Here is an 18,772-nt window from a genome sequence, read left to right on the forward strand (position 1 = left end):
GTAAAGTCGTGTCTGTGGTAAATTATCAATGAAATTAGTATCGAAACGATTATTTGCATCCGCGAGGCGTCAAGATATATATATTCTCCTCCGAAAATGGTCGTCGCGCGACAACTCCAGTATAAAATAAAATTAATTTTCATTCGAATAGAACAAAGATTAATTTTATTTGCGGTAAATTAACGTGATTTGGCACCGATATTACTTCCACCAGTCGGTTCTTTTTACAGTATTTTTTAAATTCATCAAGGTTTGCAGACCGATTCGCTGGGAGCCCGACTCCTGAAATCGCAGAGTGTGAAAGACAGCCGGTGTGTGTACTATTTGCGTGATCGGCGATCGTCGCCCTTGCCTCTCGATCAAACTTCGATAAAATCTTTCTCTAAACACGCCGAAAAGCTCTCCGAAACCGTCCGCAAGTGCGAAAAACGGGGGCCGGATAATCCATCGAGTAGGCGTGCAGAGGTTCACCGCCGAACTCTTTTTTTTTCTCTTCTTTTTTTAATTATGAATAAATAGAATTTCGTTCTTTCTTTATTCTGTAAACAGCGCGTTAAACTCTATCAGATTTAGTCACAAAATAGCCAACCTGTATCGAGCAAGAGTACCTCCGGAACTTATAGAGGACGCGACACTAGCGCCGCCTCGTCTGTTTGCAGCATCGCTGCGCGCCTACCGGAAGGACGTACACGATGTTGATCTCCGTAAAAGTAAAGTATATCGTTCCGTTTCCTTTCGTTTCTCGAGTCTTCTCTAATAATAAAATTTCTTTCTCTCCCCCCCCTCTACACACCGTCCATAGAATCGCGGGGTATAATCAATTATCGAGGGGCAAGGGGGAACGCAACGGCAGGGGAACGTAAAAAAACGCCGTCCGCCGGTGAAATAAAACAAAATCCGCTCTCCAGTAGCGCACTCTCGATAAAATTTCTTCGTCGTTCGTAACACGTTTCAGTATTCAACAACACCATTGGGCAATGTACATTAATTACACGTTCACTTACAGGATTTCTCGCACGGAATATCGATTTTCCCCTAGTGCTTTTCATCGGGCGTGGAATAAACAGTGGCCTCTGAATCAGCGAAGTTTCTGCGAAGGGAGGGAGTGAGATTTATAATCTGTGAAACTTAATCGGGACTCGACGCGCGATAGAACCGAAAGGATATTCCGTTGGGGACGCGCGCGAGGGTTGGACAAAATAATTAGGAACACCTACGACTTGGGCTGCCTGCTTCCAACTGTTGAATAGGGGGGTCCAGTGATGAATTGCCTTGGCCATATTACCCCATTACTCTGAATAGTCGCATTGTTGCTCGAGAGTATACTTGACCATTCTAGATGATCGGGGTCTATATACCTTGGACTATGTATTGTTACCCTAGAACGATGGTTTTTAAGGCGATAACCTTACCCGTCGAGTTCCAAGATCAACAGATCCAAGGAGTTCAAGAGATGATCCTCCAACGTCTTTGAAGCAGTTGGAAGACTTTTGATAGAAAAATGGGATAACAATCTCTTCCGTGAAATTTCGTGAAGTTTACAGGTGCCCACATTATTCTGTCCAGCCCCCGTTGAATCTAATTCTTCTTCTTTCGATCTACCTTCTTCTCAGAGCTGGTGCAACAACCCTTCCGGTTCCACGTTCGCGATGGCTTTTTTTTCATTCGTGTTTAAATAGTACATATGCGCATCTCTCGCTTTCTCTCTTCACTCTCTCACTTTGTACGTCTTTCGATAAAGTCGCGTTCATCGACGGACAGTGGCCGCTAGTCGGTTAAATTAGATCTCTTTTGTTTCTTTCAATTAACTTGCAACCCTCTCTCTCACACTCTCTGCCATTCTTCGTTCTCTGTCAATTTCTGTCGTTCGTACCGCCTCATTCATTCCCTCGATCTCTTTCTACGTCTCCGGTGAAAGAAGTTCAAAGTCACGCGAGTAAAACGTTGCTCTCATGGATCCCTCGTATAAGGGAAAGAAAGAAATCCATGAGTCTGGGCAAATTTTATCTGAAATGAAAACAGCAAACGTTTATTACAAATAACGCTGCGCGTTAAAATTTTCCGATCTTCGTGTTGCTTTTACTACATATTAGAGACTGTAAGTTGGATGTATTATTATTATGAAATTGTAATAACGAATACGATATATTTATTATTGCAATTTCATTGCTTCGAGTGCGGAAAATTTATGGTCCGAATGATTTCGTGAGATATCGTTTAAAAAGTGCCCATGCCTGGAAGCAATAATTAGAAACCGATGCGATCGATTAGGAGCTAAAGGATAAGCACGCGTGATTTTCGCAGACTTGCAATCGTAAACGTGTCTATGCGTAATCAACTATGTAAAAATCAAAGTCGTGATACTATGTATACGATGCACGATGAACCGTGGAAAATCAAAGGAGAACGTGGCTGAAGACCATCATCCGACAAAGAAAACCTGTTCAAAGGAGATTAATATACGATTATATTAAACGAACCTACGGAAACTGCGATGCTAGGTACGATCGAACATCGAAACAGAAACTTAAGAGACGTTTAACTCTTTTTCCCTGATTCGTGTTTCGTCGATGATCGTGCACGCTAGTCTGATCGCGACCCAACGCCGTGAGGCGTCGTTTGTCTGTATTAATCACAAAAAATTATCACCATTTCGCGCGAACCACTTCCTCGGCAGTTGACGTTCCGTGTAACTTCACCCTTTCCAAAAAATTAAATCAAAATTAAATAGTCTTTAGAATTTAACGCTTAATTTCTTGTCTACGGTTGTTCTCTGACTCTCTAATCATGGAAACAAAATGGGTGTACCATAATCCTATGCTCTTCTCTACGATTACTGCAGTTGGAGACAGTATTCTAACACGATTTGCGTTAATCGAGAATTGCCAGCTACACGGGACGCCTCGACAGCGTCGGAAGTGGAATGAAATTAAAAAAGGGACTAACGAGCGCGCACACACGCGCGTGTACTCGACAAAACGTTAACGAAGAGGCGCTGATAAGAAAAAAAAGAAAAAAAAAAGTAATCGAACGCGCTGCTGATCAAGGGCCACGCGTTGCGACGATTCACAATTGCGTCTACCGAAAGAACATCGTATCCTGTGTGTGTACCTGCTGTCCCTGCATATGTGTTTACGTGTGTATGCGTGTATTCGCGCGCGCGTTATGTGTGCACGTGTGTTCGGTGTCGCAGGACGTGTAAACGACTGCAGCGAAGGATCCAGTGGCGGTTTACTTCGAGGAACACACGGTGTTCTCGAATCAAGAATTTGTTTCCTTCATTTTTACGTGCTTACGTAGTATTTTCTTCAGTCTGATTTTCCGAAGTATTTCAGATCCAAAATTTAGTACTCCTATTTTTTGAACCGGACGTTTTTTATCATTTAATTGTCTCTTCGATATTGTACGTAGATGGAAAAAAAAATGTATCGAAGACCACCATGTGTGCCTGAATATGCGTGCATCGCCACTCGATCTTTCGACGTGTTCGCAACCAGAGATGGGTCGAATTCTTACCTAGATCCAAAAAAAAACAAATAAAAAAACAAAATTAAGAGTGTATACCTTACATAAAAATTCTATATGAATGTATACATATTCTGTAGTATGGTGAACTGAAATTAAAATACGTTTCACGTGAAATAAAATTTGAACTGAATAGCTTTTCAATGAAATGAACGTCGATGCGCTGTGCATTTTATTCGGCGATTATTCGAATAGAACTTTCCCCACCCCTGGCCCACCACTTTCTCGTTACACATGCACGCGTAGATTACGATCGCTAAAAACGGATACAAGACGTGTTCTTTATTCCTAAGTATACCCATTTACGATCCCCGGGTGCACGCCGGGCGCACGTTTCTTCCTACACATAAACATGCGTGTAAAAAGTTTTCCGTATTTATCGTAATAATGTCGCTTATGTATACACCTATAGTTGTCTAGCACAGCTGTAAAGAGAACCTTACACACTAAGACACAAAAAGAAAACCGATATCCTTAATCGTAGACTTCTATAATAATATTTCATATTTGTTTTCCGTATATATATATTTATTATATATATACTTTGTCTCCTTAGATTATTTAAATCGCGTGAAAAATGTCCACGTGCGAAAAAGAACGTCTCGAAGAACAACCGATATATAAATTGCAGGATAAAATTTGTTTTCTTCTCTCCTCCCCTTTTCTATCACTAGAAACGATTCCCGACACCTCGACGACGCGATTTTTCTCGCCTACCATCGTCCCATCTTCCCGCCCATTTTTATAAAAACACACCATGTGACTCGTTTTTCTTCCCATCGGAAACGATTTTCTTTCTCGCGCGTTCTGCTTTCATTCCCAACGGAGAAAATAAAGAGGAGAAAACTCGCCCCGACGAGGAATCGAGCAATATAACCGAGTTAGAGCCGAGTCTCTAAAATATTCAACGAAATTCAAGGATATCTCTTTGGGCGTCGGCCAAAGCTGGTACCGACGGTCGAAATGAGGGAAGTGTTTCCTTAACTAACGTCCGAAAACCGTCGTTTCATAAACTTACTTATTTATCGATGATTTCTAACCTCTCCATATCTCTTCTCCCATAATGACTATATGCTAAACTCTATTCATAGTTCAACCACTCATAACCTCTCTCCGGATCCCTTCCTCAAGACCCCCCTCTCACTTTCCTTCCATTTGCTTCATCGTTTTGTCGCGAACCCTTCCGGGCACGTCCACCCTTCTATCCCACCCCCCTCTCAACGTGCCATAGATGTGCTATTCGATTAATTATCATTAGAAGATTTCACGGACACGATAATTACGACGATCGATAAATTTGGAATCCCTGCGAGACGTCGAACGCGACCCGATCATCCCTTGTTCCAAACTGAATCGCGATTCCGTCCAGCTCGGGCGAGATTGGCGGGACGATTTCGTCTGCTTCCACGTCCAACCAGGGTTCCTTTGTTTATAAAAACACACTGACATAGAAAAACGACTCGCTTCGTCGACGTTGCGACGCGGACCAGGTCGCGGGGGAGAGGAGTAGTCGCCTTTGACGATCCCTCCAAGATTTTACTTTAACAATAATAATCGTTATTACTCGTAATAGCACTGTTATTTAGAATAATAATTACTCCGAGCAACGATGCTTTTATATTTGTATTCTAGGTATGTATATTCTCGTCGATTCTCCCAGGGCTGCGTGGATCGAGGTAGATTCTTCAACTGGGAGCGCATCGTCGTTTCGCGATCGAGATCGATCGTCTCGCGTCGATCCCCTCCCGCCAGGCCCGCGGACAACGACGACGATCGGCGATTAGTAGAAAATCGTTTACACACAGCGATGACGTTTACTCGGAATAAAAAAGAAAAAAAAAAAGGTTAGCCTATCCTTTAATCGTTAGCCTTAGCAACTACAGAGCGAGTGCGCGTCGCGCGTCGACGCACCCCCTGGAGTATATTCCAAGATCGAGAACTCGGGATCAAGATTAAAACTCCCTCGATATCTCGAGACGGGAGGAGGGATACGTCGACGCGTCAAGACTGACTAATTTTTACAAAAATCGAACCTGACGCGGTCGGCGATCGATCGTCGCCTTCGTCGAATTAACAGACTCTCAGTGACGTCACGAAAGTGTTTGTATGATTGGTGTATTTTTGTGGTACCGTATCTGCTTAACGAAAAATTGTGTTAAGCAGATACGGAGTAACTGTACGTACTGTTCCTTGAACTTTTTGTGTATTCTCCGACGAAAATCGAGGTTAAATTAAATAAACTAGTGTGTATTATTATCTACAAGGACCTGATGAAATTTATCCTGGGAGGACATCAGTCTAAAGTCGGTAATCAAGAATGTGTGGACTCTCGCGTGACTCGCTATGCAGTCTGTTTCGAAGATCGACGAACGACGATCGACCACGTGGCGATCGCAGCGATCGCTCGGATCGATTTTCTCGCGAAAGGAACTCATTCTCTGTCTTCCTCCGACACGATCGTTTCCTTCCTTGGTTCCTGCGTCATCGAGTCCTGCGATAGGAACTGAAACGAGCCGATGACGAAAATCGATTAAATATTATCGCTCCTCGCGCGGCACTTTTGTGCCGAAAATTGAAAACGGTAGGGAGTACCCAAGAGCGCGTGCGCGAAAGCCCTTTGAGGTGTGCTTCGACGCGCTAGCATGATCTAGGATAATCTGACGAAAAGCCGAGGAAGCTGAGAAAACCGAACTGGAATTTTTTAACCGAATCGAAATTACCTTTCGGCAGGGATGGACAAAATTCTGGATAAATATCTAGATAGAGCGGATGCTACAAACCTTCCTCGCTTAAAGATCAAAAATTGGAATCGGTTATCTTTAATCGAAGGTGATTTAGAAAATCACCCTTTGCATCCTTCGTTTGCTTCGGTTTAAAGTCAAATACCTATGAAAAGATAGATACTGATTCAGTTCCTTTAATGTCGTCGTAAAATTTTATCTTTAAGCGAGGTGTTACCTATGATTGTCCCTATCGGCAAATAGAGGTTTAACCACGAAATGAAAATTTGTCTATTCCAAAGAAAGTTATTTAAATAAAATTTTCTCCATCCCTGGCTTTCACCCTCTCTCTATCCCTCCCATATATTTGGCACTCTGAGAAAAAACACGTAACGAGATCCTCTTTTCTTCTCTCTCCGATGCTCGAACCTCTCGCGACATTGCGAAGAATGAAAAAGAAAACTGTGAAAACGCGAGCGACGCGGTTACGTCGCGTGGCAATCGAACGATGATAACGGACTCCTTTCAGCTCGTGTTTTTTTGGCTACCCAAAGAAGGTCCCCCTTTGCATTTATCTCTTCTTTTTTTTTTTTTGTTACTTTTTCCCTTTTTAATCCCTCACTCTCGGTCCTTCTCGCACTCGCACTCTTTCATCATTTGCGTTCGCATCGCGCTGCTCCTTGTCTCTCTCTAATTATCCTTCCGTGGATTAAATCATAGTGCTCGATTTTTTATGAATACGACGCACCCGTAACTCCTTCGAACCTCGTCTCATCACGGTTCTGCTTTGAATCGTACCATTCGACTCTCTACATCTATAAAAAAAAAAAAAATGAAAAAAAAAATGTAATTAAATAACGCTATTTACAGATACCGAGCATTACTCCAAATCTGAAAGTCGAAAAGTTTAAAACAAATTAGCGTGAACAATCGACGAGTATCGCAGATCCGTGACCGAGTCGCGACACACGTCGAGCGAAGGTAAGTGAAATTCTATCGTTCCTCCAACAATTTCGAGAAGTGAGGATAATAGTCTCTTGAGACTGCCAAGTTTCGGTATGTAGTATTATTGCTCCCACTTATTGTCTTCAAATTGTACTTTTTGTCGAGACGTAAGAATTTTGCTGGAGGCTAGATGACTTTTATTTTCGTTTGACGAAACGGAAAACGAGTCCCGTCGTTCGAAGGAGCCAGGTGAGCACATTCACGGATCCTCGCTAAAACTCTACGGGACATATATAATCTCCTAAATAGACTTCCCGACGTATAATGGATTAAGTATAGTTTTAAATCGAAGTAACGTAAAGAAGGTACACGATCGACTATACTACCTTGGGAAACGGTGGGCGGTCTGTTTGTGGGACGGCCGCTATTGATGGACAGCAACGACCAGCATCGCCAGAAAAAAACGAAGATTTCTTTCTTTCTTTTCCTCTCGCACGATCGCTCGCGCGATTCTTTGTCACCAAAACATTTGGTTCTCACTCCCGTTTAATTACGTATTTACACTGGCTACTTCGGACGCCCGCGGCTTTCAGCTGTTCTCCGAGAAATCTCGAATAGAAAAATGAAAAAGAAAATCAACGAGGAATCGAGGACGTTGGGGCGAGGAGGGAACAAAATTAGCGTGCTTGTACTTCGCGTTATCGAGGAGAAATAATTGTCACGCGGACAGGAAAGCTCGAACGGACCGGGAATGAAAATTCCGTTTTAGGTATCGCAGGAGGGTGAAAAGAAAAATCGAGCAGCGGTGGTGAAAAATAAAATTGACTTGTCGAAAAAGAATAATTGAGAAAACGGTGTATTGTCAAAAATAAAAGTACGATGCTCGTTCACAGATTTGGCGAACGACGACGATCTCGAAGGCGGAAAATCGCTGGGCGCCCGGCCTGATCAACGTGAAACCCATCGAATGAGTCGTAGATCCTTAAACAAAATCAACATGACCGCCGTAAACGTATAAACTAATAAAATGTAAAAAAAACAACGTTCTCGATTATCTAAGTAACAAACGATAGTTCATATCTCTTCCGCCTTTTCGTTCAAAGTGGCCTTTTCGTTTCTTTTTTTGCTTTTTATACATATACCTACACAATAATAAAGGGAAGCCTGATCCTTTTTAACCTTTTCTGCGTCTAATGTCGTTCGTACAATAGTTGCGTTCTCGTTTCTTTTTTTTTTTTTCCTTTTTGCGATCCGTTTATGTTATTCGTCAAACGCAATTTCGACTATGGGACGCACGAGGGACGATCACGCGACTTCTCCGTTGTATTTCAACACGGTACAATACCTCTCGAACCTCGGCTTTCGCGACTTATGTACGAGACGAGGACGTATCGACGGTGCAACGCATTTTATCCAACTTTTTAAACCTACCAACGACGTTCCTTAATCTAACGAAGATGATACAAAGACTATGCTCCCTCCTAAAGAATACCGACTAATTTCCAATTGGACAATTAATTTACAAAACGCCCACGCCGTATTACGTTCTACAAATTTTGACTCGAGTCGAGATCGGTCCGGTCTCGACGACACATAGAAACCACGAACACGGATTAGTAAACCGAGGAACTCTAAATAAGATTTCGCTAACTTAAAACTCGACTATTACAAGGACCCAGGGACCCGGGTGTCCTGGGAATTTCGTTACACCTCCCAGATGGGCAGAACTCTCATCTGGACAAAAAGTTCCAAACAACGAATAAAAAGTACGAATTACGAAATGAAATCAGGTCTCATCGACACGAAGTCTGAATTAACCTTTCTATCGAATAAATCGTTACGAAGAGTTTGCATTCGTTATTTGTTAGTCAAACAAAATTCTGCCCGTCTCAACTCCTTACGATTAATACTGACGATAATATCCTTGGCCTTAATTGTCACCAGGAAGCTGACACAGCCCGTCGATACGTCGTCGCGAAGCGTCGATTTTCCACTTTGTCGCCGCGCCTAGGCGTGCCATCGTCCCTCGCTCTGAATTAACGTAGATAAACCCTACTATCAACGTTGGAAAAGAAAAATCTTAAACCTTATCGCTGCTACGGGGAGCTCGCCAGGAACGCGACGCTTCCGCTTTCCACTCGAGAAGGTCTATCAGCGAGACCTGATACGGTTTAATCGATGCACCTCTCGACATCGAGAACAGATTTTCCGTCAGAAAAATAGAAGACGAGGTATAGTTAAACTTTAACCCTCTATAACCCCTCAACGTCTCCGAAGTCATGTATCCATTATCTAAATATTTAAAGACTGTTTTAATATGCATCGAATGTAATTGTAAATAACATGGCCCGGATCACGTAGTCTGAACGATTCTTTCGTTCATTGGTAGAGCAACAGATCTTTCGTTTTATCGTATTTAATGCTTCGCGAAACCATTGCTTGTAATTTAAATGCTCGGAAAGCAGGACTCTTCAGAAACTACACGTGTAGTTTACGTTATAGAGGGTAAATAAATACTTGAATTTCGTATAACGTGGTGAAATTTATCCTGAAATCGGAACGTCCAATGCTACTATCAAAACGGTACGTTAATCGTCCTCGAGATGAGGGGAGAGATCGTTCTCAAAGTGGAGAGGGAAAGCGTCGAATCCAGGATTCTTCAAGCTTGTTTCTTCCTAGTGTTTTCCTCGATGACGATGATGACGATTACTCCTGATGGAGCCGAAGAGAGAACAAAACGGTCCGACGAGTGTTGAAGGATTTCTAGAGCAAGGTCGCCCGGAGCAGGGAGATCAGTGGATCGAAGAAGAGGGGACACGGGTCAGTCGCGGTGTTTAGACGCCGGTTAGCTAAGTTCCCTAATGGTTACGGCCACTGGCTGTAAAGCTGAAACTGCTCGCGGGTGAAGCAGACCGAGAGCGGCTTCACAAAGTGGGCGTCCACGGCTCTGCAGTGTGGACAGGCGAAAACGCGACTGTAGTCCGAGTAGAAGTTCAGCCGTTGATGAGGATAGATCAGAGGCTTCTGGCAGCTGTTGCACTGCAACAAACGAGCACAATTTCACAGGTTAATAACCCATCTCCAACGATGATCTTTTGGTGGTGCATCAACCCAGGAGCACTTTAACCATTTGCACTCGAGACATTTCTTTCTCGTATCTACAAGAAACTCGAGATGCTTTATTAGCATTCTATTGCCACGAATGCTAAGCTTAGATCGACTTCGAAGAAGTAGCCCGATTGTCATTTTATTGAAATAAAAGACTACCGACTAATAAAAGTAACTAACTGTGTCACCTCTCGAGTGCAAAGGGTTAAAGGGAGTAGATACCGGTTCCCAATTCCGCTGGTAACCTGTACTCGACAGCTTCATCGTCTAAGACCGTTTTCGTCCAAACTCAAACGATCTACCACGCAGGAACTACTCGGAGCGACTCAACGCAGCCGCTGATTTAGTCGTAGCACCGTGATAGTTACAAATGTACGAAGTCGCGAGTGCAAGCGTTAACGTTAACTAAGTACGACTACGCGGAAGATGAAGCGCTGCGAAATTCGAGACTCACTTTCAGCCGCTCGGTGCAGCAGGGCATGGCAGCAAAGATATCGTAGCTGTACATCGTTCCAAGGACTAAGCTGGAACCGTCCCACGGCTGAGTGCAGCAACGACAACGCACCGGTTGACCGCCGCTGCCCTCGAGGCAACACATGCACACCGCGGACAAGAATTGCGTGCGACCTTCGACCTTCACCTGAAACAGCCAAGACAGGAACATCGATTCGCGTTCGTGGTTTCGACCTTTCCTTCTCTACGGAGATCCATCCATTTCGCTCCGAGGAGGGCTACTAATTCAAGGTTAACACATTGTTGATCGGTTACGAGTCAACTCTTTGACATACAAATAAAACGGAACTTGATCCAAAAAATACTAATCAATTTCGCTGGAGTGAACAGTGATGTAGAAGGAGTACATTTTATTTTGAAATTTAGATTTTAGTCGATCGGAGGAGTCAGACTCGTCAAAGACTAGACTGGCACATGAAATGAATAGACGACCCTAACTCGTTATTGTATGTCAAGGGGTTAACTCGTGTTTTCATGCCTAAACGTTGTTGGCCAGTCACGAGTAAACTCGCGTTTCCACTTGCATCATCAATTTCAATTGATGAAACCCATACAGAATACTGTAAAAGCATTGCTCGTCGTGTTTAGTCCTGCCGGTTTTTCATTTCAGTTCACTATGTTGGTAAAATATAAATAAAATTTATTGGAGTTTATTTAGATTAGAAGTCGCTTATATATCTATTAGGTGGACTGAAAAGTAATGTTGTTTTTGCAATTTTAAATACTTGTCTATCGCGCATCAGGTCGTTAATTTTTATCGATCTGGTATTGAAAATTTGCACACTAGATGGCAAGAGGCTGTTGATAACGAGGGCGACTAGGTAATTATTTAAAAATAGAAATTTATCAAAAATTTGTTTGGATTTAATGTAAAAGAAACGACATTACTTTCCGCTCTACCTAATATTTTAGTTATAGATTTAGAAGTCGCTTTCGTGTAAAATTGTCGGTCAACGATATGTTAAGTCGACGGTTCGTATTTACGATATTTATGAGGAAACTTGAGAAACAATTCTTGGCGACGAGAGACGTTGTCGAGAATGTCCTCGCGAAGGATGCATGGGCAAAGTTAGTTCGGTGCCTCGCCGGGTATTATTTACACGAATTTTTCAACTTACCTCCGCGCAGGCTGGCGAATGCTGCCTCGGAGACAGGAAGAATGTACCGTCCACTAAAGGATACCTGTCGAAAACGAGCATGGGAGCGCGGCAAAGGACGCAGGTCACTCTGGACCACTGTAGCGCGGCCAGCGTCGACAGGATGAAGCATCTGGTGTCGTCGTTGCCGTGATTGCCCTCGTCTTCCATCTGCAACAAAAAGAAACGGGAACGATGAGCCTTGTGTGCCGTGTCGGCGTACCAAACTATCGCGTATCTTTGAATTTTTATACAGTGGATCGTCGTTGCGAGCAGAAATGGTATGAGGGAACCGAGGGTTGAAAACGAAAACTTTTGCTTCCCTGGAACCTTCGATTGGAAATGAAGCGAGAGGGGACAGAGGCGAGAGAGCCAGAATGTCACGTCCTTAATGACGAAGGAAGCAAGGACGCGAGAAAAAAGACGAGGAATACGGAGACAGGAAATGAGGGGGGAAGAAAGGTAAGGTGTAGCACTTGGTGCCTGAATAACGAAGCGAGGTAGACGTGGCAGGGGTTGAAGCAGCCAGAGGTTAAGGCCGAGGTAAAAGGTGGAAGGATTCTCTGCTGTCGACGGGGAGTGATACACTTCAGACGAGACCGTTTATAACCGCGGTAAACATCCCCCGATCATTCTCGCAACTTCGAGGCTGATCATCGATCATGAGAGTCGAGGAAATGAAGCGAAAGAGGAAACTACCGGAGCCTGGAGCACCCTCCGTGCTCTTGGAGTTCGAACTTGTTTGCTACGAGTAATTACACGTATCCCAGGGACAGTAGGCAGGCTCAAATTAAAAAATTCAGCAACTATCAGAGTAAAGTGACATGATAAATATTAATAGTTCGTTCAAACTTCTCCAATATTTTAGTCTTCTTTAATGACCAAGAAGCTTCACCTTTCCATTTTCTAAAGTTTACCGTTAGACCCTCAGGTCACGCTCCAAGTACCACGTCTCCAAAAACTTCATTCCCAAGAGCCTTTTAGATCCATCTGCCCTTCAGCGTCGTCAGCGTGCCCCCGGCGTCCCAATTCCCCGATTAAAAATCTATTTGCACGGTTTGGGTCGACGAATGTATTTTTGATCGCTGCTCGAACACTTCGAGGACTCCTGGGTCAAGGGCAAGAACGAGGGGTCTCGACTTTACTGCGTTCCAGAAATGGGCAAAAATTTAGTGGCGTCCCGTAACCACTTTGTTCTGAAAGTTAATTCCACCGAAGTAAATTTTCCAAGTATCGCATTGACAATGAAAGAACAGTGAAATAATTACACACGGCTATCTTCGAATTTTGTCCATCTCGGAGTAGTGTCGAGGCTGTAGGTTCGAATTGGAAGGTTCCACGTTCGCGGAGGTACGTTTACAGACCGCGAAGAGGCCCTCGAGTGGCTAGGATATTCGTTCGAGGGAGGCACAACGATCCCAGCAGAAGAAACTGAAGGATCCAGTCACGAAGAATGAGAGAACGAGGTTTTAGGGGAGACAGAGTCTGCGAAGCTTTGCACAACATCGAAGAAGAGGTTCTTGGTCAGTCCGTCGACGATGAGAGATTGGGACCACCACGCGTCCGTCCATCCGAGAGAAAGGAGAGGCCTGGAGGCCTCGTGTTTCAGGGGCTCGAATAAATAAATTGGATTGGTCTGGCAACTTTTCCAGCCGTTCCCGACTGCAACTGAAAACCGATCGCGCGTGGGTCGAACCGTGGGAGAAGCACTTCAACTTTTTACGAGTTCGATTAGAGCCCTCGAGGAACGAAGGCATTCTTGACTAGGCGCGATTCTTTTCTGCAACCCCCTTCCCTCGACAACTGTTAACGATCGGCACGGCTGGATTTACGACACGGTTCCCATCGCTATTCTCGAGATCGAGTATTTTTGCGCGCGATGATTACAGTGGTGGGGGGAACCACGCGACACTTATCGAAGAAACTTTCACCGCAGTGCACCAAGCACATAAGGTGCACAAGTACCCTTTTCTATGTCTATTGAAGAAATTTGTCTGAATAAATATTTATATACACGAATAAACTTTGCGCATGAATATATTTATAATGAAACATTTATTTGAAAACACCAAACCTGTCATTTAATTTAGACAACTGTCTCCCACTAGATATAGAGGGCATTTGTTTTGGTCCTAAACATGAAAATATACTCGAAACACTCGGTTCTAATTATTGTTAAAGGATAACAGACTATCCCGAAGAGTTCTAAGCGGTTCTTGGAAGCTTCCAGAGCATCGGGTGTTGTACCATATGCATGAATACACGCGATTATTGAAAACCCTGAGCACCGGACCACGGAGACAATTTCCTCGGATACGTAATTAATGTCCCTGGAACTCGAGGGCTTTTAATCGAGCCGCTTCTTCGTCCTGAGATTCGTCCGTCCCAGCCCGAGGTGAAAAAGCGTTGGCAGCGGAGAACGAGGTCCGAAATTGCGCGTACCGAGGGAAACGAGCAACCACGAAAAGGATGCGAAGAGGATGGAAGAGGATGCGACGTTTAATCACGATCCTCGCGATTCCTCTGTCGGGTCGATGGTTACCTCGCGAGGAATGCAAACACAGCTGGATTCGTCTGTCTGGCTTTTCTCGCGCCACCTTCGACACAGGTGAAAATCCATCGTGGCGCATTCGTTCGCGAGTTGAACGATTTAATAAGTGGATAACGAATCCGAGTGATAGCTCGTCGAAGATAGCCGAGACGTTGCGGGCAATTTCGTCGCCGCGGTTAAGAGGGCTAGGGGTAAAAAATGGTAAAGAAAAAAAAGAGGGTAAAGAGACGAAGGGAAGGTATAAATCGTGGCGTATCCCAGGGGCGGATGGGGAGGATTACGATGCCGGCGTCGCAGATTATTGGAATTCAATAATACCGGACGGTACGGATAAATATAGAAATCAGTCTGCGGCGAGCCGAAAAAACAAGTCTTGGAAACGTGGGAGGGCACAAATCGATGGGTCGATCAACCCCTCAAGAAAGTGCTTCGGAACTTCGTGCAGGAATTTCGTTTTACTTCGCGGAACTCGGTAATAATTGTAGCTGTCCTTTGCGAGGTAAAATTGTCACTTCTCGGAGCGTATAAATAATTAAGAAATATAAAATAAAGGTCAAGCAACAGAGGGTTAAGATTGAGGGTTAAGAAGACCTTCTCAAAGACGGGCGAATTTTATCGTAAATACTCTAACTGGTTTTATTTTTTTTTACGCTCAGGCTATTCGCTGCGGGGGCAATTCGGGAACGAGAAGAAACGGAGCAGAAGGTACGTATAATCGAGAAAGAGAGCCCCGTGGAAAGTAAAACGCACCACTCGGGGATTTGTCAGGACTCTCCTAGAAGGACGGATCTTATTTAGACCTTAACGGGACAGTCGCACGGCCATAGGTCCCGCGACGATAAAGCTCTGTTATATAGACAGGCGTAAAATTCGTTACGATCGGCCTCGGTTTGCTTCCGTTGTTGTACCCGCAGCGGTACCGCGGCAATAACCGACAAAGGCCACGTTGAATAAAATCTCCGCCCTAATCTTTCGTTTCCAGTTCGATTCAGACGTGGGGGGGGGGGGCGCACGCCGAATATCTCGACCAGATTTTAGACAAAAGGCAAGAAGAAAAAGCGTAGATACCTTCCAAGCATTTAAAATAATAAGAGATCGGAAATCAAGTGCCAACTGTTAATATTTTATAAGGTTAATCTGATACTATCCACCAATTTCATCGTCTCGCGGCATTTTTCCATCATACAACGGGACATGAATTTCGGCTGTTCGAAAATAAAAAGATTTTCAATCTTAAAAATACCAATTCCTAGCAGCAAAACCTAGCAACATCGTTCTGTTAATTCTGAAGTAAAGTATGGATTGCACTTGGCTCCTTCGACAAAAGTTTTCGTGGCGCAGGTGCGACGAAATATCCATTTCCCATCGGTAATTCGCGTTGTTATTCGACTTAATCAACCGTGACTCGTCTAGGAAACGAACGGCCCGTGGAACTCTGTAATTACAGCAATTTCTTGCGCCTACGATACATGGTTGTACCGCAGCCACGCCATCTGGAGCCTTTTTTCGGGTTCTCGAGAATCTCTCGAGGGGATAAGAGTACCATCTCGTCGACGGTGAATTATAATTAATAAAATATCGAGTCGAAGTGCAGGTAAAGCTTCTTAACCGGGGAGTGGCTCTCTTAAATTCGTTGGAAGAAGGCAGGGGCCAGGGGTGTTCGTACAAATCCGGCCGTTTTCGCGTCATTACCGGATTTTCATGGTGGCTGCGAGCGAGCAAAGCCACCCTTTTAAGAGGCGACCGTCCACGGATTAATTCCAGAGAGGCCTCAAGGAGATGAACCCCGAGAAGTCGGTTTGTGCGATTTTAATGCAGTTTCTAAGTGGATTACGCGTCGTCCGCGTCTTCTCCGTGAAAACGGAGGCGGGTTTCTCCAAGCTCGAACCTTTCTCGACGTAAACGGGGATATTGCGACCATCTGTATCCATTATACAATCGCTTTTACATTTATTTATTCGACAAGAAGAGTACACAGGAAATGGTCGACAGGAAAGGAATCGTAATCTCAGAAATCGATACGACATACGCTCGAGACTTCGACTGCATATGCTCCCGTAAAGAAGCCACGGACAGCAGTTTATTATTATAAAGGTTTCGACAACGATTTTCGCAACGTTCGCCGAATCAAAGGCCTAAATTAGACGAACACGTTCCGTCCATTTCCGTCGAGCTACGCCACCGTAGTTCCAGACCCTTTTTCTGGATAATGTATAATACAAATACCTTCCCCGACGGGAATCGTCTTGGCGGTTTATTTATTCATTCGTACGCCTGGGTTCGTTCGCGAATTTTTGACAGATAGAACGCAACATCCCCTGGCACGCTCGCGGATTTGTATCCCAGCCCCTTTCTCTCCCCGATCCCGCAGGAAATAAACGACCGGAGAGCAATAACTGGTTTACGCCGGAGAACCGGTACGCCGACAATTCGTCGGCGTGCATTATTAATAATCTTGAATTTGGATTTATCGCTGCCCGCTGCGGCTGGGTGTGAACGAGGGATTCGGCTCTGAAATATGAGGAGCGATCTTTCTTCTTTTCGCTTCTGCGATTATTCCGCGGTCCCTGTTTCGCGATTCTTTGACTCCGGCTTTGCTTCTTCGATCGCTGGATAACGAATCCGCGGTAATTATTTCGAGTTACCGTTTCCCATGGTGGCGTTATTTACAATCGCGTGCCATTACGCGGCTGGAACTGGTTGCGGCGAGGAAAACGAGGCGAAAACGAGTACGGGAAAGCATAGGAGAGCTCGATGGCTGGTTAATGTAGGTTGAAGACACGTGGGATTGGCCTGCAGTTATATTATACTCTTCGTACCAGGAAAGAACACCTGGTCGATCTACCTTTCCGTGCATTAAGAGCACCCTCCTGTATAAATTTTAGGCCCTCGTTAACACTAGACTTTTCATTTACTTTTTTAATCGCTGTTTACATCCCATGCGAGATTTACGAGCACCGGAGTTGGAGTTTTCAAGAAAAGAAAAGTAGAAGGTCTCAGCTTGAAACGCGGGAACTATTACGTTTTAGCGACGGTCGTTAATCACTCTGCCGGCTAAAAGTTCGATGAAAATCTTATCTTAAACGGGTAATTAGGCCCCGTGGGGTCTAGGCGTGGGACGCCAGGAGGGTTCAAGCAGCGTTTCCACGCCTCCTTACATTATCGAGAGGCACGCGATACACCTCGTGGTAGGCGTTATTTATAATTTTCCTCGGCGTGGATCGCGTGGCGCATGAACCGTCGTCGCAATTAGCGTCTCGCGTTGATCAAACCTGCCGAACGGTAATTTGCCCTGTCTGCTGCCTTCTAATTTCGCGCGTAATTGGGGAGGTTGGTTTGTTTGTTCGTTTGCTCGGCCATTAGCCAGGGCAGTCCGAGGATACGAACGAAACGCGAATTAGAAATTGAACGACTCTTGAATGTTGGATTTCGACGTTTAACACAGTCGGACTGGAATACCGAGAACACAATGGACTATGTTTAATTAATTTACACGCGATCTGACGCGAAACTTTGATCTCGTCTAAGAATATTTCCTTTGCACGAAGCTTGTTTGCTTTTATATTATCAGGATTTTCGAAGTCCTGTGTCTCGTTAGGTACGAGTTGCCCTCGTGATTCCGGTCAGTATTTTTACGAACGAGTCCCGGGCGTCGCCAAGAACGTATCATTCTCGAGCGACAGCGGGGCAAATTACCCGAGAGGAGCGAGCAATTTCTCTCCGGATTCTCCGGTTGGTCACTGCTGTAGCAAATGCGCCGACATGCATGTCGGAAATGATTAACTTCGTATTCGAGCCCGCGCGGTCCAGCAATTAGGACGATTGCTCCGCTAGTCCGTGGGTACGCAACTCGGCCAGGCCATACAATTTCCTCGAGAGCCCTTATTCGTAGTCTGGCCCGTCTTCGTCGCCGAAGACACTTACCTTCCGACTGTCTCTCGTTTTCCCTCGTCGAGGGCCGCCAGGAGCATTAAGATCCTGGAAGTGGAGCTCCTGAGAGGACCACGAGAATTACGGACGCGCTCTTTCCGCGTGGGGATTCCGCTTGAACGCGCTTTACGCCGTGTCGACGAGGTCTCCACGGTCTTTGGCGAGATTTAACCGGATTAAAATTAAGCGTGGAAGTGCGACGATCTTGAAAGCTTGGGACGAATAGAGGGAGAAGGGAATCGGGGGAGGAAGCTTTTAAAAATTGGGGACCCAAGAAGTTTTGCGGTGTAATCTTGCCTGTGCCAACGTTCGCCAACGTTCGGGCACATGTGGTCGCTATACAT

At 44.7% G+C, this 18,772-nt stretch overlaps 1 protein-coding gene across 1 annotated transcript in view; it reads right to left on the bottom strand.

Annotated features, from left to right (window-relative positions):
- Window positions 1-8,030: 8,030 nt before the first annotated feature.
- LOC128875743 (headcase protein) overlaps window positions 8,031-18,772 on the bottom strand; it is a 160,104-nt gene continuing 149,362 nt past the window's right edge. Inside the window, exons 3-5 of the mRNA XM_054121603.1 lie at window positions 11,930-12,118; window positions 10,753-10,938; window positions 8,031-10,229 (exon numbers count right to left, since the gene is read on the bottom strand). Coding sequence (XP_053977578.1) covers window positions 10,056-10,229; window positions 10,753-10,938; window positions 11,930-12,118 — 549 coding nt within the window. The 3' untranslated portion in view covers window positions 8,031-10,055. The remainder of the gene's footprint in view (window positions 10,230-10,752; window positions 10,939-11,929; window positions 12,119-18,772) is intronic.

Source organism: Hylaeus volcanicus, chromosome 4 (assembly GCF_026283585.1).
Source record: "Hylaeus volcanicus isolate JK05 chromosome 4, UHH_iyHylVolc1.0_haploid, whole genome shotgun sequence".
In the NCBI taxonomy this organism is placed as follows: Eukaryota; Metazoa; Arthropoda; class Insecta; order Hymenoptera; family Colletidae; genus Hylaeus; species Hylaeus volcanicus.